General features: G+C 40.0%; 2 protein-coding genes across 2 annotated transcripts in view; one reads left to right on the top strand and one right to left on the bottom strand.

Annotated features, from left to right (window-relative positions):
* fam163ba (family with sequence similarity 163 member B, genome duplicate a) overlaps positions 1 to 5,798 on the bottom strand; it is a 29,424-nt gene extending 23,626 nt beyond the window's left edge. Inside the window, exon 1 of the mRNA XM_035667485.1 lies at positions 4,768 to 5,798. The gene's annotated coding sequence lies outside the window, so the exon portion shown is untranslated. The remainder of the gene's footprint in view (positions 1 to 4,767) is intronic.
* A 5,459-nt stretch (positions 5,799 to 11,257) lies between these two features.
* dbh (dopamine beta-hydroxylase (dopamine beta-monooxygenase)) overlaps positions 11,258 to 21,957 on the top strand; it is a 14,255-nt gene continuing 3,555 nt past the window's right edge. Inside the window, exons 1-7 of the mRNA XM_035668301.1 lie at positions 11,258 to 11,979; positions 15,075 to 15,221; positions 16,066 to 16,323; positions 16,776 to 16,952; positions 19,364 to 19,466; positions 20,378 to 20,544; positions 20,731 to 20,874. Of these exons, the coding sequence (XP_035524194.1) occupies positions 11,611 to 11,979; positions 15,075 to 15,221; positions 16,066 to 16,323; positions 16,776 to 16,952; positions 19,364 to 19,466; positions 20,378 to 20,544; positions 20,731 to 20,874 (1,365 nt within the window). The 5' untranslated portion in view covers positions 11,258 to 11,610. The remainder of the gene's footprint in view (positions 11,980 to 15,074; positions 15,222 to 16,065; positions 16,324 to 16,775; positions 16,953 to 19,363; positions 19,467 to 20,377; positions 20,545 to 20,730; positions 20,875 to 21,957) is intronic.

Consider the following 21,957-nt stretch of genomic DNA (forward strand, 5'->3'; position numbering starts at 1 on the left):
ATAGCACCATGTATATATTAAATAAAGTATTTTTGTATTAATGGGAAATGATAGTTGGTAGCCAAATCAAGTGTGTCATTATTTCAAAATAACCTCTGCCTTGACAGTTATTTTACATTTCATATATGAACACATCTTGGAGTGATAGTTGTTTCAGTTGACTGTGTTTTAAGAACTCATGAAGGCTTTTATTTCAGAAATGGCTCCGCGGCTGCGCTAATGAACTTGTGTAACTTCACCAGTCACAGACTTTTTTGCACCGTGATGCGTAAAGAACAGAACTCTACAGGTTCTTTCAGACTGTCCACAACAATGTTTTGCAACTTCTGTTCCATTGGGTCTAAATTTGGTTCAATTGCATGGAAACTGTTCTTGTGTGTTTTACTTAGTTAGCTCTCCATTCTGGATAAACGTAAACACTCTTCACTGTTTCGTAACTAGCCAATTACAATTGCATACAACGGATGCTAATTGCCAATTACATCCGTTGGACATAATTAAGCAGTCAACGAACAGAGTGATCATTATCATTGGTGGTGCCACTGTGAGTGGCTGGTACGAGAAACAGTAGATAAGCATGTTGCCTTGCATTTGTTGTGTGAACATTTGTAGAAGTAGCTACAGTGAAATGAACGGAGCAAGAGGGAGTAGGAATCTCCATTTTCTAAACAAAGAAGAGAAAGTAGCAGGAGAGGGCATGTGACCAGCAGAGTGTGAGAGTAGTCAATCTGAATGGCCACAGCTAACACAGGCCAACGATTTCCAAGGCCAGACCGCCTCATGACCTCCAGTGAAATATAATGTGTATATTTACATTTTTATTTTATTTATTTATTTTATAATTAAAGATATTGTTGTTTACATTTGTAAAAATTTAAGGTGATTAAAACTGATTATACTATACAGAACACTGCTATGTTCACTGTACAGAGCTAGGAAGCACTAACTTCTTGCTAACTCTGTTACAGCAAACATGCTAGTGTTCTGTGTGTTACCACTTGGTAAGAGTACACCCAGCAGATTTAATGTGGCCAAGAAAAGCAAGATGAAAACAAACAGTGTGTAACTGTACAATATAAATTGAAGTGGCAGCTTTCAGTTTTGTTACTTTTGGGTGGCCCCCCCAGATTAATTGTTGTTACCCCTGTGCCCCCCGCCAGAAAATTATCTGGACCCGCCCCTGGACATATGTCTTATTTCTGTAGCTTCAGCCACCATTCCTGCAAGTTATATTAACATTTGACTAATTTTACCAAATGCTTAGTTTTGAGAACACAGCAACAGCGAGCTCCAGTAGGGAAAGTAAAAAGTGGTCACACAGTCTGACAGGTTATAAGGGCATCCCCAGTTTCAACATGTTGTAATATTCATTTAGAAATTCAAACAGAGGCAAATATTTAAATTATTGTCCATTGAGAACACTTACCACTAGCTACCTCCAAGATCAACGTTGCCTTTGCCTTCTTACTGTGATTGTGAGCATACAGTTTTTTAGTGCCATGACTGACTGTATTGGAAACTAACTGGGATAAACTGGAGTTTGTTTACAACCTGCGTGATATTCTTTTGCTTGGCCTAATTCTTAAGTGTTTCTAGTGATGCCATCCTCTCTCCAGAGTAGTAAAATGTAATGGCAGGAATGATGGCCAAAACTATGGAAACAACATCTATCTAGGAAAAAACTCATAATAACTTTACTTTAATCACACTAAAAATATTTTTTTACCTATTAACTAACACAATTTTTGGCACTTGATTCATATCATATGTGCTTGAAAATTCCTGGACACACATGGTAATGAAGGAAGGAAAGGACACAGTAGAACAGCAGCTGTTATTCTGCTGCTGTTTCTCCTCACCCTCTTCCTGTTCTCCTTCCCCGCCTCCCTCACCTCCCCTCTACTCTTTGGAATGAGCTTTTTTACAATCACTCATTGGGATGAGGGCAGCTGACCAACGGCTTGTGCATATGTGTGTGTGTGTGTGTGTGTGTGTGTGTGTCTGAACGTGATATTGGTGTCTGAGGGGGAACCCATCTGTGCGTGAGCGTGATGTGTGAGCATGTCAGGGTGTAGCTGCGAGGGGAGAGCAGAGTGTGGTGCCGAGGGGGAGGGGAGGAGAGACGGGTAGAGGAAAGGAGGAACGGGTGGTTACTGTTTAACATGATCATTGAGCAGCCATATTCCCTTCCCCCAGTCTCAATCCATCCACCTCTCGTCTTTATCTCAACCACAGCAGATCTATCATGATCCCTCCTCCCAATTGTGATTTTAAAAGTAATTACACTGATATGTGAGTACACTTTAAATGCCCAGGGGAAAAAAAAGTGGATATGATGCCTCTGTAATTGCATTCAGTCTTGACAATTCTGCCAGTGTTTGAACCCTACCTCCGCCTCCTCTTCTCCTTCCCTCTCTCCCTATTTTATATGCGTTCTCCTCTCCACACCTTTCTACATCTTCATCACCCATCTGTCTTTGAAATTTGCTTTTCCATCCCACTCATCTGCTTGTCCTTCAACTCCCTCTCCTCCGCTCTCCTCCTCGTCTCTCCCCTGCTGTACAGACTGAGAGCAGCAGCAGCAGCAGCAGCAGTAAGCAGACGAGAAACACAGTCACTCATAGGCACGCTCTGAGGGGGACGTGAGTGTGTATGTGTGTGCACGCAGGAGTATGACTGATCTCCCAGGGGGCCAAGGTTGTTCCGAGGGTCACTGAGGAAGTCGCCATGGGAACACAAGCCCCGCCTTGTCTTTTTCATTATTGTAGGCCCTCTAAGAGCCCAGTGTCTGTGTATTTATTTTCTTTTCAGTTCACAACATGAATCTAGTCCCAGTTGTCATTCCCTATTGGCTACTAGCTTTGGTCATACTGTCATGGTGTGTTGTTAAGAGCCAGTCACTGTGATGGCGGTACTAGCATGACTTAAAAATAACATCTGTACTGACATCATAACTGAATCCACTGTAGATCAATGAACACCCATACACCAGAGGACTCCCAGGTATCTATATCTGACTAAGTGTACTCCCCCCCCCCCTCCGGGGAAATTAAAGGAAAAACCTACATTAAGCATCTTTGTAAAGTGCTGGTGTGATGAAATGGAAGCATGTTCTTCCAACAGATATTGCCTCATTTTGTGTTTTGTTGACAGTGCTGGAGAGTGTTATTGATATGGTGACTGCGAAGGCCATAGCATGTGGGTCACAATCATTTTCATACCTTCAGTGACTCTGTATGGAAGCATCTGCATATATTGTTTTTCTCCATTTTTTTTTTTTAATCGGTGGTAAGATTTGATTTCAAACTTTTTAGTTCAAGAGGAAAAGATGAGGGGGTAGGGAGATTAGCATGGGTAAGATCAATACTTACTTACAATACTACTTACGTCTGCTGGTACACGAGCACAATAGAGAGTAATGATCCCTCATTTGGTAGTTTAAGCACACAGTGGAGCATGAACTAGGGCTAAAACTTGGACTGAAGCAGTATAATGGAGTTTTGATACTAGAAGTAGGGATGTTGTATTACATTGTGATTATACAGTCAAATAAGTTTTTTTTCCAATCTGGACAGTATAATATATTTTCTAATGTATTTTACTAAAAGAGGTCCCTCCTGGGGCGCCCGGATAGCTCACCTGGTAGAGCTGGCACCCCATGTACAAACGCTGAGTCCTTGCTGCAGCAGCCACGGGTTTAAATCAGACCTGTGGCTCCTGGCTGTGTGTCGTCCCCTTTCCTGTGTATCTTCAGCTGCCCTTATTGTAAAAAGGGAAAAACCCCCTACCAAAAAAATATATATATATATAAAAAATGAGGACCATCCCTCAACTATAACACCAAAATACTTTAACTACAGGGAAAGGTGTATAAAGCCCCAACTATCCCCTATCACTCTTACAAATAAACTACAGTATTTATCTATATTTTAATAATGTGTTTTGTGCAAATTCCTTCTTCTGGGCCCAATTAACTGCTCCCCTGTGCTGTTTGTAGAGACAGCAAATATTACCTAAATACTGTAGAAGCAGCAATTGAATCTTCCCGGCCACACTTGTGGGTTCACATTTTAGCTGGTTAGTTATTACTCCATCCACCACAGTGTTTCCAAAACACCCAGTGAGTGGTGGGTTGCATCCTGTGTGTTCCCTTGGATGAAACATGTTGTCATTTCAACCGCATTCAGTAGAATGTTTTTCGTGTTGCACGGCCCTAATGCTGCTTGAGATGCATTTCCACCCAGCCTAAAAATATCTGAAGCGAACAGTTTGGATGTGACCATGGCTAACAGTTGGTGACAGTAGCTGTGGCTCACAAGCCATGCTGTTTTGTCAGCATGTGGCAAGCCGGCCAGCCAGCAAGTCTGTCATACAAAGCACCTTTCAGAACCTCTCCCTCGCTTTTACCCACTCTTTCTCGTCTTTTTGTTTGTCTAAATCTGTTAATTCTAAGGACTGTATGTTGGCTGTGATTTCATTCAATCTTCTAGAAACACACTCTGCTATATATGCACATTGTAATAAATGGTGGGTGTATATGTGAAATATAATGAATTATAAATGTTGTAGGTGAAATAAGAAAAGCATATTTGTCTCCAGTCCATCTAGATGGGTTCTTTTTAGAAGCATAACTTCGTAGTTGCATGTATGACTCAACAACCAGATGTATCCCCTTTGCCACAATTAAACCAATATAGAAATAAAACACAAGCATGAGGGAATGGAGCAGAAGATTAACCATTTCTCCACAAGGGTGAAGAATCTTACCTTCAGAGATAAGAGGAATTCACCGGGTCACAACAAGGGTAGAGGTAGCTCCTTGGAGCTCAGGTCCCAACCTCTGCTAGTTGTAGTTTGTCTCGACCTCAGTCACTGAATAATAAAACCAGTAACAAATAAAGCCCCCCAATGCCAGCAAAGTAAAGAGCACAACAGGAGCTTGACCCGCTGGGCCGGATCCTCTTTAGTTGTTAATTTGAACAAAATAGCAGGTGCGTCCTTTGCAAAATATATTATATCATTATTCTTTGCTTCTGGACTACTTTTCCCAACACATTCTTGTCAGTCGCACGCCAAACATGTTCTGTCCAATTCCAAACTCGCAAAAAGACATCAGAAAAAACACTCCAAAGGCGAAGAAAACGAGCCGGACTTTAATAACTGCCTGATAATACTAATAATATCTGTAAATATGTGTTTGGAGCAGGCAGCCACACACACGCACAGTTCCATCCACCGCTTGTCTGGAGTTGTTTGAACAGTAGAGGCTGCTTTACCAGCGGCTGTCCGCAAAATAAAGCACTCCTACGCAAACATCATCATCAGCAGCCTCAGCAGCGTGCGTGTTGGAGGAGGAGACGGGATGATGGAAAATCTCGACATCTCCATTTCAACAACCAGTTTTCCCCCACCGTCCGAGGGGGTCGAGGTCAGATATTTGTTGTAGCGCCGCTCCTGGTTCAGCGGCACAATCGATGCGGGGCTTTTTTTTTTGTTCCTGTGCACGCTTCCCTTTTTCTATTCTCTCTTTCTGTCTATTTATCTCCTCCCTTCGACTAGTATGTTTCTCTCTTTGCATCCCATGCTTGACGAAAAAAAAACAAGCCGGCCGGTCGTTCTGGGGCTGTGAAGTGTCTGTAGCTGGCTAGTCCGAAAGAATACAGGGCTGCTGTATCCTGGATATTTGATGCACGGTTGTTGGATTTCCGTGTATTTGCTGATTCCTGCAGAGCGACGTCCGGCACTGTGCGGAGACGAGTGAAAATGCGCTTTAAATTCAGAGGCGCCTGCAGACTCAGTGAGTGCATGCAGCCTGGAGTGTGCAGCCTGAGAGATGGCGCTTTGGTCGCAAGCTCAGATTGGCTATGGGTGTTAGAGAGAAAAGAGACAAGAGGGGGGAATTCAACAAAAAAAGAAAAAAGAAAAAAGAGGGACAAGATGCTGGATGAGGGGCCCCTCTTTGACTTCCAAGCAGAAGTCTGTGAGTTTTTATTAGGGGGGATGTGGCTATAAATTTTCATTACATCAAAACAAACTGAACAGCTCTAGGCTGTGCAGACTTGTATGTAAAATAAGTCTGAGAGAATGAACAGAAAAAGTGCACAAGCAGTGAGACAAAGAGGTAGTGAGAGGGAGTGTGCGTCCTTTAGGAAAACTCTCTGCAACTATCAGGCAGCCAAGCGTAGCCTCAGAGCAGAAAGTCAACCTTCACTGTGTCCTCCTACCACACTGGAAACCAGAAGCTGCTGCAGCATTTAAAGGAGATTCATTAGGCTTCCCACTTACAGTCACAGTGCAGTTAATCACCCAAGCTATATGCATATGTGACAGCCAACTCTATAAAGATAATTAAGAAGTTACACCTGTCCTCTGCCCAAGGTTCAGCCAAGGTGGAAAAACAAACCGGCCCTCTGTCTGGAACAAAACGTTCATTAAATTCCATTAGGACGACATACACAACTGTCCCTGGGAGGATAATTTTTCTCTCTGTGTACCTCCCTCTTTCTCTTGTCCTTTTTCTCTGGCTCTATCACTCTACCTTTGACTACAGGACATGTAAAGATCCACTGATGTGACCGTTTCCTACTTGTTACTCTCTCTCATGTGATCTCTGTGCCTCTCTTTGTGTTACAGTATTACAAGCGGTCAGCCTCTGATTCTAAACTGTTTCACCACTTTTTTCCCTTTTCTCCTCTCCAAACTCTTCACTCAGCGTCTCTTCTAATGATCCAATCCACCCCTACAACGGCTGGCCTCTCCAATTCAGATCAGATGAGGGGCAGTTTGAGGCAACGTTAAGAGTAGCAGTGTGAGTTTTTTATCACATTCATTACTCACATTCACAGAAGTGGAGATTAGTGCACTATGAGAGTGTGTAACGTTGAAATATTTATATTTGAAGAGATTGAGATAGTTGGATCGGTCATGTCGAGGTGAATTCTGTTTATCTTTTTCTCTCTCCCTTTCTGTGTGTGCTTGTGTTCACATGCATGCAGGGTGAGGTGTGTCGGAAAGGCAGCTCAACTCATATTAAAAGTTTTTAATATTTTTTGCTCAAAATAAGTTAATAGCGAAAGCTTTCTTTGGATGTACACAGAGTATGATCTTTTTGTCAAATCTGAATCACCAAACACGTAAAGTGAGCTAACTGCCTTGGGATCACAGACTCCTAGGGTCCAGGAATGTCCCAGCTTCACCACAGCTTCACTGAATTTGGTGATTACAGTAAACTTTAAGGAATTTGCAAACACTTAAAAGACCAGTGTGTAGTATTTAGTGGCATCTAGTTCTATCTAGAGCCAGAATGTAGAAACATGGCGGTTTAACATGGCAGATTCTGAAGAAGAGGACACACTTTGTAGATAGAAACAGGTCATTCCAAAGTAACGAAAAATTAACTCTTTTTTTTTTCTGATATTTTACAATGATAAAATACCTATGAAAATTATATTCCATTTCTACCAATAGATCCTCCTATGTGTCCTTTAAAGATAAACTATGTAACTTTATAAAGAAGAAATAACACAATCTTCAGCGTGTAATTGAAAAGTTGAACTCATACACAATTAAACACACTCATGCTCATTCAATACAGTTTTATAGTCACAGCCTTACTTGGTCTATAGCTCACAGTGACTAACACTTCCTGATATTAGTAAACTTAAGATAGATATTGCTGTGTAACTAACATTACCTGGTTCTGTTACACTACATTGTATCATTATTCTGTAATTTCCACTTGTGTCCACAATGGCCCCTGTTCAGCAGATGTTGCATAGACTTGCTTTAAGCACAATATCTATCTAACTGACAGATTATGTATTATCACCTAACAATGTGGGTCCCATGTAAAAATACAGTTTGAAGCTCTTTTACAATAAAAGTTGTGTTTAATCAAATTGTTGCAAACTAAATGGGGTCGGGTTCTGTTATCTCTGTATAGGGATACTGGTTGGTTTCTTCTTCTGTGACAGTGGTGAAGAAGGATTCAGATACACACTGAAAATACTCCACTACAAGTAAAATACTTCATTCAAAAGCTGACTTAAGTGTTATCAGCAAAATGTACTTAAAGTATCAACCTGGAAGGGATCTAACCACCTGTATGATCTTTGACTGCACACACAAATGGAGAGCCTCCTGACATTATGGGACAAATGACACCACACAAGCTTCATGGTAAGTTACGATTAAACACTTAATGTTTATATGAGCATTTACCTGCTGTTGCTGAACTTCTGACTGTCTAACTAATGTTAGCTAGCTTGCAAAGCATTGTTGGAAGGTAATGATATCCACCTAGTGTGCATGTAGTGTCCGTACAGGCTGGGGTCAGGCCAAAAAATATGATGACATGTGGATTAGATCTTGTCTTTTCAAAGTTACACACCTTGAATTTACTGACAGTAATCTTGATGCATGAAATATTAGTGAGCTTGAGTATCTAGCTAAGTTTAAGATAGGTAAGAAGGCTTTGCGGTTATTTACATGCATGAAAAGTTGCCATAATGCAGGAAATTAAGTGTTTAATACTCAAATTGTTCTGGTGTTGGACCCTTAAACCGCCCCAGTACTTGGCCCTGCTGTATAACATAGTGTGAGGCCCCTGATCCACCCCTGGTTTAATCTACAGAAATGCATTCTATAAGAGCATTATATGTTTGTAGTGTTTCTGTCCTTTGAGAACCACATATCTCTAAAAAAGTAAACTTTTCATGAGCTCAGAAAAACAGCCTTGTATTTTAAGCTTTGTGACAATGCATTTTCCAGCTAATCCAGTCTTTTTCTTTTTTTCTTCAAATGGAGCCAATTTAAGCCTCCTAACAGGTTAATCCAGCTATTTTTATGAAACTTGTCTGAAACTTGAAAGTTGTTGAGTCAGCTCTCTCTTATTGAGGCAGTAGTGTCTGGTGTTTTTGTGTGATTATTATATTCAGAGGTACTACTATAATGTTATTTTGTCTCTCTTCTGTGTAAATAAAAGGACAATATAAAGTATTGGCCATACCTGGAAATAAATGCTGTCCTATAAGTAAAGAGAAGAAAAAGAGATCATGGGCCACAAAGGGCTAAATCAAGACTATTAGATCATATTGATTTATATTATATATATAATATAATGCAATCAGACCCTAAATGCAATGCAAATCATAGCAGAAAACAGTGACACCTGCCACAAAACATAAAACTATAAGCTATGGATCATTTGTTACATAGATTGCCTAATTATTTGGGCTGTGTGTGTTTCTGTTTGCAAAGCATGATGGGAAAGTTTTGGGGGCAATATCTGGATTGTTCTAGGCAGGATAATGTCAGATAGACCCTCCAGGCTTTTTGCATAAACCCACACAGACATGATTACACAGAGGACCATCATTCTCTCCCGAAATCTGTTCTCCCCCACCCATCCCCCATTCTATCCCCCTCTTTCTCTGTCATTCCCTCCGGATCACAGCCGACTTTACAGCGTCGTGTCTCGTTTATGTTTGCTGACACATCAGGAGCAGCAGCTGAAAGATAAGTCTGTATGTAAGAGAGGCAGGAAGAGAGTGGGAGAGAATGATCGGCAGTAGTAGAGAGTTTAAAGAGGTAGAAGTGAGATGGTGTAAAAGATGAAAAGAAACAAAAAAAATAGAGAAAGAAAAGATTATTGAGCCTCAGGTGAAGGCCAGAGACATTAGAAGGACACACGTGTCTGTTTGTGCCTCAGGGACTAAGGGACTATGGGAGTTTATTACATTAACCAACACGATACCAGTCTGTGCCTTTCTGTTCTGTTCTGTTTTCTGCTCACATCCAAACCTTTTCATTTATGAGCCTCTTCCGGAAAAAGGATTCAATGGTTTGACGTCATGTACAGAATTGAATCCAACACACGCAGAATTTGCATTCACTCTACAGCACATTTGATGATGAGCTTTCCTTGGAGTTTACAGGAACTTAAAATTGATTGAATCATTCCTATATAACAGGACATGAAAAGATATGTATTTGCAGTAAACTCTGTACCATGGCGAGACAACAGCCTGCAGGTTTTCATACCAACCAAAGACACCAACTGAATAAAGGCGAGGAAAAGACCATATCAGTGGATTTTCACAGCAGGAAAAGCACAGTTCAATTTTGTATACTATATTGCAATGTTTAATCATAAATGTTCCTATCATTGCTTGTTTACATCTATGGCCATTGCGTATTTATATATAAATATATATACATAAACATGCACATTTATATAAAAACAAAATAAACTAATAAACTACAAAAGAATAGCACAAAAGATTCAAAACACAACCAACTCAAATACTAGATCAAATTTACAACAACAACCTAATGTTGCTGATGAAATTAATGGTGGCTCTGTTCTATTCAAGTGTCCCAGTAAATAATGACAGTGTGACAGTGAGTCAGCAGGAACAATACCAAGACCTTGAAACTAAAGCAACTAAATGGAATTCAGCTGTCATTAAATTAGATTTTTCTGGATGTTTTTTAGCTGTAAGTCCTGATTTTGTGTCATGTCAAGCTCACTAATTGTAATCTTTTTACACAAGTGATTGTCAAGTGTGTGCAGGCAGGGACAAGCCGAAGGGAAGTGTTTCATTTCTCTTCAAATCCATTAAAATCCATTTGTCCAGTGTAACTCACCTGTTTCTTATACCTGCTTCAATACATGACACATGGACACAAGCACACACACTTTTCTTGGGGGGGTTATACTAACCTTTCAAACCAATGTGTCCCTCTTGCTTTCAAAACCCATAATTGACAGTTTGATTAGGTCTTCTGCAGCCTAAGGCGGTGGCTTAAGGAAGGGGCCTAATGCATTAATGCCTTGTTTACGCCTCCACAAGTGCTTGCTTCCCCCTAAATCTGCTTTGAGTCAAATACCCAACAAGCCAGGTGAGAGGTATAGTGTGTGGAATTGTTTTTTTCAGGAAATGACAGAAAAATGTATGATAATGATACATGCTCACCAAAGCAAAAGAAAAAAGACAGAGATGGAGCGAGCAATAAAGTTTAGTTAGTCCAAGCAGATTGTCGTTGAAAATGTCCATGGTTGAATTTGGATCAATTAGGGGCTGGCAGATGTGCAGAATCATGGTTGACCCCAGGGCTTAAAGGATACAATCCAATTTTCCTCAACAAATGTAATGCCATTAGGCTGGATAAAAACAGACAACTCACAAGGGAGGAGTCTCTTAAAAACCAGGGAGGGGGATAAGACAGAGCAGTTGCACAGAAGAAGGAGAGAATACCCACAAGGGCTTGGAAACAGAGAAACCTAAAGACTGGAAAGTTAGCGATAGTCTAAACTTTTTAGAAAATGAGGACCTGAGAGGATAGAACACGGGGAAGAAAAGAATAAACAACCTCACCTGACCACCGTGTGGGAGATACTAAGTCTTCTGTGGCCAGAAAGAAGAGCAGAGCTGACAAGGCAAAAGAAAACCAGTAAGTTTTTGTTACAACAGCGCTGAAGAATAAACTTTCCTCACAACTTTTTTGATTGAACTCCAAATCAACTCTGGGTGAAGAGACGGAAGAAGACTGAAGACAAAATAAAGGTGAAAAGAAATCCATCAGAAAGAACAATCATTAGGGGCTATCATGAGGTTCTTCAATAGGAACCTTCGCCTTCAGGATGTCACCATTATGTACTTCACTGCCCTGGCTGCTCTAATGGTCATCTTGGTGGCTTCGTATCAGGCGCCCACCAATGCTGTCGAGGTGTCCATTCTTAAATCAAACCCCTCCAGCCCTCTCCCACCTCTCCCCATGCCCTTCCGTGTGCCCCTTGACCCACGCGAGGAGCTCCAGCTGGCCTGGAACATCAGCTATGCGGACCAGGAGATTTACATGGAGCTGAGGGTTGAAGAGCTCAAACATGGCGTGGTCCTGGGGATGTCTGACCGTGGGGAGCTGACCAACGCTGATGTGGTGGTGCTGTGGAACTCAGGAACTAAAAGCTACTTTGGGGTAAGCGGCTCTGGAATGTGTGTTTATTCTTTCAAATGCAGAATTTAAAAGAATTTGGGGAGATAATGTTTTAAAAAAGCCAGACTGCTTGCCTCTAAAAAGATGAGGATATGAAGCAGGTTTCTCACTCTCTCTTCCGATTTTCCTCAAATGTTCACTTGTCAGATTCATAAATGCTCAGGGATTACATGAAAGTCCTTAAGGAGTGGAGGTTTCCCTCTTTCTTAGTGTTCCTCATCTGTCTGTGGTCCCTGGGGCGTGAGATTGGTGTTTTTTGCGCGAGGAGCTGGTGGACGGCTTGCTTCATGATCACATAGTCACAAAGGATGTTATCGGCCCCTGCTAATTGGAAATCACTCAAACTGCACTAATAGCTGAAGTTCATCGGGGAATCATTAGCAGATATTAGCATATCAAAATTGAATCCTGTGCTGATTTAGATGTGTGAAATGCCTCATTTTCATTTTGACACACACAATCCAACAAATTCAACTCAGATATTTGTACCTGAAATTTCCTGATGTATTTTTTTAAAAAACATAACTAAGGGGAAAAGCCATCTGTAATAAGTAATTAACCTTATGCTGTCTGACCACAGTGACATTTTTGTTTCAGTGCCAAGAGAAAGCCGGGGTTAATATGAGGTCATAAGTTAAGTAAAGCACATTGACAGCTTCTTGTTCTTCTTTGATGACTGCCAAAATATTGAATATCATGTCACTCCCTTTGATCACTCCTCTGTTCACTCAGCTATAGGCATTGTGCGCAGTGTTAAGTAGTTCCTTTCATCAATGCCTAGAAATAGAGAGATTAAAATATTCAATACATAAAATTAATATTCTCTCAATTACTTCTTTGATCACAGTAAACATAAGTAAAGGATGTTAATCTACAAAATAAATCTCATTTTACATTGACTGCGATACGAACTGAGGAAAAAAGTTGTAAACAAACAAAAAAACAAGAAGCATGTTAATTTATTTAATTGTTAAATAGGTACTAAATGTTATCACGGGTATCAAGTCTTCACACTGTTGGAGCCTGCTGGGGCAGATCTCTTTTGCTAAAAAGTCACACTTAATTTTGACCAACTATTACCATTTTTTGAATGTTAAAACCATTGCATTCAATTCTAAAATTCATCTTTCCTATTAATTATTTTTTTTAAATGACATCTCTGCTTCTTATCTGTCTGTCACTGTGGTAATGGGTAACAGAGTCATGCACAGTAAAAATTATATTACTATTTCTTTTAATGCTGATTGGTATGCATGAAATAATAACAGGCATATATTAAAAGGGAGAATTTTCTCCGTTCATAAAGTTTAATTGACTTATTCATAAGAGATAAAACACAAAAACTCTACTGTGATTTGATCTGAGGCGGGAGGGAGCAAGCAGGAACAAACATGAAGTTATAGTTTTGGTACATTTTGGTGCTTTATAACGAACTTTTTCGTAATTACATGTAACGTAATTAAATAAATGTAGTTAAATCATTTTTATGGGCAAAAAGTCCCAAGGTGCCCGTGTCATCCGCTCTCTTTCTCTCCCTTTCCTGTCTGTCTTCAGCTTCACTATCAAATAAAGCCCCAAAAAAAGCCCCAAAAAAAGCCCCAAATAATAATAAAAAGTTACCCAAATCCCAGTGTACCACACCTCTGTAGTTTCAATTTAAACCATCATAATGTAACACACACATCATTGTACTTTCTTGTTAACTTGATCTCCTCTCCAGTATCCGACTGCCTTCCTCCTCTTGTCCCATCTGTCTCTCTTCCCTCAGGAGGGTAAAACTACCAGCAGAAGAAAGGTCACTGCTGATCTCTTTCTCTCACTCTCTCTCACTCTCTCTCTCTCTCTCTCACACACACAACACAACACAACACACACATATACACACACAACAACACACACACACCACATCACAAACACACACACACATATCACAAACACACATATACACACAAATACAAACACACAAACGCAGCTCCTCACAAAGCCAGGCACATTTTAGATATGCTCTAGTTCATGGACCTCCTAAAATCCCTTTTTTAAATCAATATATTCAAAGCAGACCGTGGAGACTTGAATTAAGAATTTCCAATATATCATAGCTATGGAAGAGAGAGGCAAGTGAGAAAACAGACTCTACTACAACTACAACAAAAGCAAAGCTAACCGATTAACCATATTAACCTCATTAACTTTAACCTAAACACAACTAGAACAAAAACTTTATACATAAACTTTAATAGTCAGGACATGACTCTGTCTGTCAGCAGATGTTGTAACTAGTGTAGTATGTACACAGACATCTAACATATATAACACATACTGTATACTGCCCACATTTAATTTTTTTGGATTTATATATTCTGTAAGTATTTTCAAAATCGTTGGCTTCAGAATATTTTTTGTAGAACAGTTATATAAGACGGACAGAGAGGGAGACAGAAATAAAGAGAGAGATCTTAGGTGCTATTCTGGACAAATATGAATGTGAGAAACATAACAGAAGCGGATAGACTGAGCTGTTGCAAAGCCTCCTGGCAGAGAAGTGGAGTCTTCTATACTAGGTTGGGAAGGTTTCACAACACAAACTGCACAGTTTCACGGATTTCTTTGTTTTCATTGTATCATAATCCACTGTTAAACAATCGATTAAAACGGTGTTAAGAAAATAATAGCAACACAGTTTTCCTCTAGTTGAGGACATTTATTTGACAAGTTACATTTGAGCACAAAGCTTCCTTTTGTGTCTGAATAAACAAAAACAATGACTGGATACTTTTTTTCTACAGAATATGTATTTAAAACAAATTCTGTGTATTATTCACTAGAACTCTCCAACCTGGTTTGCATGGACACATCTCCTGTGAAATGTATTCAGTAATGGTTGAATAACGAGTCTTACTTTAATTGTGAATCAAAACCGCAGTAAAGAAAAGGTTATCCACAATCTAATCTTGCCCAACTTGAAATAATGACTATATGCTATTAATAAAATATAATAACATGCTCTTTAACATTTTGATTGGTGTTTATAATATCTATAGTTATGTCAAAGGTAATGTGTGTGTTTTCTCCTTCAGGATGCGTGGAGTGACAGCGAGGGTCACGTTTCATTGGACAGCCAACAAGACTACGAGTTGATAGAAGCCAAACAGAAATCTGATGGATTCTACTTGCTCTTCAAAAGACCATTCAGTACCTGTGATCCCAGAGACTACCTCATTGAGGTGTGTAAAGTATTTCTTTCACAGTGTGTGTGTGTGTGTGTGTGTTTCATGTCAGGGGAGCAGAATGTGTGTCTGGTCTAATTCATAGTCTATTTTTATTTTTATTCTGTTAGTATCTAGAAAATCCTCTTTTTTTGAAGAATCTTAAGTTTGTAGAAATTTGACAGGGTTAGGGTATTCTAACTACTGAAGGAGGGCTCATACAAATGATCAGTGCTATACAAATCATGATTCACAGCAAGAATTTCTCCTCTACATTTATGTTACCCTCTCTATTCTAGCTGAGCGCATGTAAAGTGCAAGCAAATGGCCTAAAGCCAAAATAACGTCTGTCAATCCTGAACTAACTGAACTTGACAGTTAACAGGTGGCGAGAAGAAGCAGAGAACATGGGAGGAAGGCGTGTGTTACCTAAAGAACACACATGCAGTGTTATTTGCACTATGCCCGTGTGTGTGTGGGAGGGTGTGTGTCTGGGTTTTTGTGATATTTTTATTGCTGTCTTTAGTGGATATGAAAAAAAGCAACAAGGCTGATGATCACAGAGAGTTCATGGTTTCAGGTGTGAACATAAAAAATACAGTTGGAATGATTGTCTGCTGAAGCATTCCTTAAAAAGATTATGGTTTCCATGGTACCACATCAGACCTCTAAGTTGCAGACACAAAACCAATACTCATCACTATGACAACATAATAAGTTCTCTGTGTTTGCCTTAGCAGGCCTTTCAGCCCAATAATAATCATGAGAGACTATTAATTTAAAATACACAGTCCTGCAGTCTATGTTTTGCTTTGTGGCTATGAAGCATGTTTTATTTTCTGATTTTTTTTCCATTGGTCAGGAGGGAACTGTGCACATCATCTATGGATTCTTGGATCAACCACTTGCCTCGCTGGAGCAACTGAACCTGTCGCGGATCCACACAGGAGTGCAGAGAGTGCTGATGCTGCGCCCCGACACACCCTCACCCACCCTGCCTCCAGATGTGCAGACGTTGGATGTCGTGGCACCAAATGTCATCATACCAAATCAGGAGACCACCTACTGGTGCTTCATACAAGAGCTGCCTGAAAACATGCCCAAGAACCACATTATTATGGTATAAATGCCTCTAAAAATGGAAACACTTAACGTAGAGTTTATTTACACACAGTGGAGTGGGTGTTTTAGATGGAGATCGTGCACAGGCAGCTATTATTGCTCCTTGTTTACCAGCTGGGCCTAACATAACAAGAGCCGCATTGTCATGGTTAGAAATAATTTAATTTAAGAAAACACATTACCAAACATATAACCTCACAATTTCCTCTCAGAAATAGATCTGGTATATATAATGTGATGAAATGTGAACAAATCCAGTGCAGAAACCTACCACAGAATAAGATGTATGTGTATGTATGTTGCATATAATCAATTTCAGAGATGTTTTTATTGACATACTTAAAAAGTAACAATACTGCCTCAGCCTTTAGCCAGTAGTAACACATAAATCTACACAATTCTCTCTTTTTCACTAGTTTCTTTTTGCACCCCTCTCTCTGTTTCTGTCAGTATGAGTCAGTGGTAACTCCAGGTAACGAGGCCATTGTGCATCACATGGAAGTGTTTGAATGTTCTCCGGATATCCGCGATGTTCCAGAGTACAGCGGCTCCTGTGATGACAAGATGAAGCCGGGCAAGCTTAACTTCTGCCGCCATGTGTTAGCTGCATGGGCAATGGGTGCTGAGGTATGATGGGAAACAGACACCCACGCACATACGCTTACTTCTATCATAATGAGGATCTTCTACTGGCTATTTTCACTCCCTTTCCCCAAAACGAAAAACTAAAAAACAGTGCTACTTTTATGGTGAAAATAAAGTCCTAACCCTAAAATTGCCACTTGAATATGGAACAATTAACCAGAATGTCATCCACACAAAAACCACCAATAAACACACACACACAAATACATTGACAAGTTTTTTAATACACACAACAGGTGTCTAATTGAAAGAGAGTTTGGAATAAAGCTTGATTTTGGTCCAGTCCTCAAAAAAACTCCTACGCGAGTAATATCCAAGCCTAAACTGCGACCAGAAAACCTTTTAAAGATGATCCAACGCACAGCACAAGTCTATTAAGAGCTTGGAGACAGTCTGTATGTGGGAAGCACACTCACATGCAAATATTCACAAACTTGCTCAACACAAATACGACTGAAACGTTCATTATCATGGCTGATAATCTCATTCAATCGACTGCCCACAGCCCTGACAGTCAGCTAGTCAACTAGTCAGCCAGCTAAAAGCTAAAAGCTAAAAAAATAAATAAAAAAACATTGCATTTCTTTAATGAGACTTAACTATTCAGTGCAGGAAAAACACACCTTTTTTCATCAGCCAGCTAGTCTGTCAGTCACCTATCAGGCATTACATCACCCCACTTATGTACTACGGCTACCAACCAGCCGGCTGACCAAGCAAGCAAGCAGTCTGCTCGTCACATAAAGCAAAGAGGACAGGAAACCATGAGCCTGTCACCATATTTCTCTGCTCTGCTCCCCACTGTATCACAGCGAGCCTGGCCCCTCTCTGATTGGATTATCTGCCAGCCAAACAAAAACAAGCAGGATGCCTTCTGTGAGCTGTGAGCTGTGAAGACAAGATTAGGTGGGAAATATTCAGGCCTCTTTCATCACCTCTTAATAGTGTTGTTTCATTCTCCTCGGTACCGCATCAGAAGGCAAACGTGGCTTTGCAAAAAAAATAAAAAATACACAAAACAAGAGAGAAAGAGGGAAATAGAGTGGGGGAAGTTTGAAAGAGCAGAAAAACAATAATGCACAACACAGTTACCAGGATGGCATCAGAGTAAATAAAAAAGGTGTGTGTGTGTGTGTAGAGGAGAAGTCTCTAAAGGATTTTACTGTTATGAAATGATTAAATTAAACAATTATTTCTTCCATTACAAACAGTAAGTATCAGCATAAGTGGCTTATGGTGACCTCCCTGTGAATTGAAGAAGACACTGATGATGAATCAAGATTAAATAAACATTCCTTCATAATAGCGTGAAAGTTTAACACCCAATGGGGCCAGCAGTGACTCAGAAATTAAATTTGCTACAATAAGCAGTTCAGAATCCAAGGAGTGAAAGAGGAAGAAAAAGAAAATATACCTCACAGCTTCAACCAGCATCCCTGAGGACGCATCTGAGGTTGAATACAACCTTTCTCGGTGTAGAATTAATCAATAAACATTTTTTCAGCCAGCTCATAGATCCCCAAAAGGCCTCAAAGACATTTGAAGGTTTTGAACAAGGAACATACTGTAGTTGATACTAACATTGACATGAATAAATCTATTCAGTTTTATGCATCATATTCAGTTAAAAAAAAAATTCCAGTCTTACAATATGTTGCTGTTACAATTTCAAATTCTGTGGGTGGTTGGGAATTTGGAGTGGACATGTCTTTATTTTTAGGCCATCATCAAAAAGAGAACCACACTGGTAAAGCTAGAGAGGCAATCTATTACCTCTGCAGTATGGAGAAGAAGATGCAATGATTCCTTAGATATACCACTTAGACAGGGGATCACCTCTTAAAGAGGGTGGGGGACTGATTTGAGGAAGCTTGCAGTCGACTTTTAAGAGATCCTGCTGTTGGTGGAATCAAACTTTCTCATCTGGAAGTTTGATAAACACCTGTCAAGTCTCCAGAGAGGCCAGATATACATGTCTTTCAACATTTAACTGGCACACGTGAATGCCACGAGCGGCCTTCCTACCCGTGGTCCTCTCCTCTACGAGCAACGTCCTGCCTTGAATGATGACACTGAGCAGGTGATTAAAGTTTGGTCCCTTTCACTACAGCATGTCAACCTACAGAAGTGGCTTTGTTTAAAGAAATCGTCCCTGTTCCTATTACCTCTATCTCTAATACAATGTCTCATAGTATTTGTATGATACAGGAACATAATGCACCTGTATTTTGACTTTTGCGCATAAGTTGCAAAAACATTTTTACTCTACAGCTCTAAATCATCTGTACGATGTGTGAAGAAGAGTCTTTTTCTAACTTCAAAGCAGTTGTGCATAATTGAGAGGAAAAATGAATAATGTGTGTGTGTGTGTGTGTGTGTGTGTTTGCTTGCAGGCTTTTTACTATCCTCCTGATGCAGGGCTGTCTATGGGCGGACCAGGTTCTTCAAGGTTCCTCCGTCTGGAGGTCCATTACCATAACCCTCTCCTTATATCTGGTACATGCACTGCACACGTAAACACACACATTTGACCCAAAGCATATACTTTTGTTTTCTTTTTCTTATATACAGACACACACACACACAAAAAAGCAATGAGTCTTCAACAGAGCGATTCATTTGAAATTTTCCAGGTATACCTTTTGATCTTGCCTGTGTGTCTTCCTTTATCCTGATTTGACCCCACAATACACATATATCCTACATATCTATCTTCTAATTCATATCTTTTTTTCTGTTGTGATTGTGTGAACCATCTTATCTTTTCCTTGAAACGTTCCTGCAGATCAACAGAGCTAGAAACAAATAATCAAGCCAAAAAAACACTGGTGTGCTCAGTGATCTTGGTTTGATTTGTTTTTAAAGTGTGTATGGGGCATTGAATGCCTTTATTAGACTTCTAATCTAGAAGGTTGCAAGTAGAAAGATAATAGGAAATACAGGAAAAGAGAGGTGGAGAATCACATGCAACAAAATTCCCTAGCTGGAGTTGAACTCGAGATGTTGCAAATCAAACCCATAGGCCACCAGGGAACCTTCTCGGTTTGAGTTTGTAAACCAATCTCAGAAATATCTCCAGAACAGAATAAAATGTACAGTAGCATCATGTCTGTTTACCAGGACCACATAGATAGCACACATTACACACATTACACCTGTTCAGTTTTTATGTGACATTATAATCTCTCTGCTAACTTTCTATTGTATTATCATATCCACCTCTCGAGTCTTACATTTGTTGCTCCACAGATTAACAGTATCTAGTGAAGAGATGATTGATTTTAATTCATTCATACATACTTCATAGCCTGGTTGAGTGCAAATTAATTTTAGTTATTTTAATATGATTTACTGGTAAACTGACTGTATTTGACATATTTCAATGTTCTATGATATTTTTCTTGCAGGCCGCCGTGACTCATCAGGGATACGGTTGCATTACACCCCTAGTTTGAGGCGGTATGATGCAGGGATCATGGAGTTGGGCCTTGTTTATACTCCTATCATGGCTATCCCACCCAAACAACACACCTTCTACCTCAGTGGATATTGCACCTCCAAGTGTACCCAGACTGTGTGTATACAAAAAAAATCCTTCATTTACTGCATTATTTATGGTTCAAATGTTCGAAAGGCTGGGTGTATATTACAGCTGCTGTGCCACATATTTCTTAAAGTTTTGGTCCCTAAAGCACACAAATCTTGGTTGGAGACCTTAAAAAGTCTGTTTTTCTGTCTATCCACCCATTTGTCTATCTAGGCTTTGCCTCCAGGTGGAATCTATATATTTGCTTCCCAGCTGCACACCCACCTGGCGGGTCGTGGGGTGAGGACAGTTTTGGTGAGGGGAGGCAAAGAGCTGGAGATGGTACAGGAGGACCAGCACTTCAGTACACACTACCAGGTGAGCAACAGCAGGGCTCAGTTCACCCAGAGGAACTGCATCCACCATTGTGCGTTTTATCTTACACTGTATTAGATTGGATAAAAGTGAGTTTTACCTCACATCACACTGAGCTGTGTGCCACTGGGACAAAGATCATCCTCCACAAACAACTGAGAAATGAAGACTGAAGCTGTTTCTACTGACTTATTCGACTGCACACTTTCAAATAAAAACCTGCCACCTCATTACAATAAAGCCTTAGAATTAGTCTTTAATGTTGCAGTGGATGACCCTTTTATACATATGTTTTATAACAAGCAATGCTTAAAAGGTCCACTGAGTACTTGTTGCAGACGAAGAATTTCAAAATAATTGCTATGTGATATTTATCTGTGCAAAGAGAATGGCTTTGTCTATTACTTAAAATCTGCTTTGCTCTTATTCTTAGCTACAGAAGTTGTAGGTCAAAGAAAGGATGCTACACAAGTCACAAAAAGACAGATATTAAAGCAGTTTAATCCTTTGAGAAAAGGTTTAGCAATTCCCATTTTTAGCAAACATTACTCAAATAGGAGTAAATAGTGCATTTGTTGGGGACTATTTTCAGCAGTGGATTAATACACTTGTGATGCTGTAGCAAGTATCTCAAAACAAATGACAGCGCTTATGTTTGTAACAATGGAGCTCTATAGCACAGGGTGAGCCTCTCAGGTTCTGGCTACACAGTTGCATAAATTTGTGCTTTTAATAAAACTTGCATATGACCTTATTATCAAGCGCTGATAATAAAAATACGGAGCTCTTGTGCAATTTGCTGTCAGTATTTTACAGACTGCAATAACCATTCTGTTATAAGCTCTCACAATCACATCAGTCATGATATGAATTTAGGCCTCATAAGGTGTAACACTGACCATCAACTCAACATCAAAACTGACAAACAACAACATTAACATTGTGGGGAGACAGCAGATGACATATGTTTTTTTATGCACAATATCCTGAGGCAGGTATGCACACACACACACGCGCACACACACACATGCGCGCGCGCACACACACACACACACACACACACACACACACACAGTCTCTGAGGTG

This window comes from Morone saxatilis, unplaced genomic scaffold (assembly GCF_004916995.1).
Source record: "Morone saxatilis isolate NCDOM2014 unplaced genomic scaffold, NCSU_SB_2.0 Contig21, whole genome shotgun sequence".
NCBI lineage: Eukaryota > Metazoa > Chordata > Actinopteri > Moronidae > Morone > Morone saxatilis.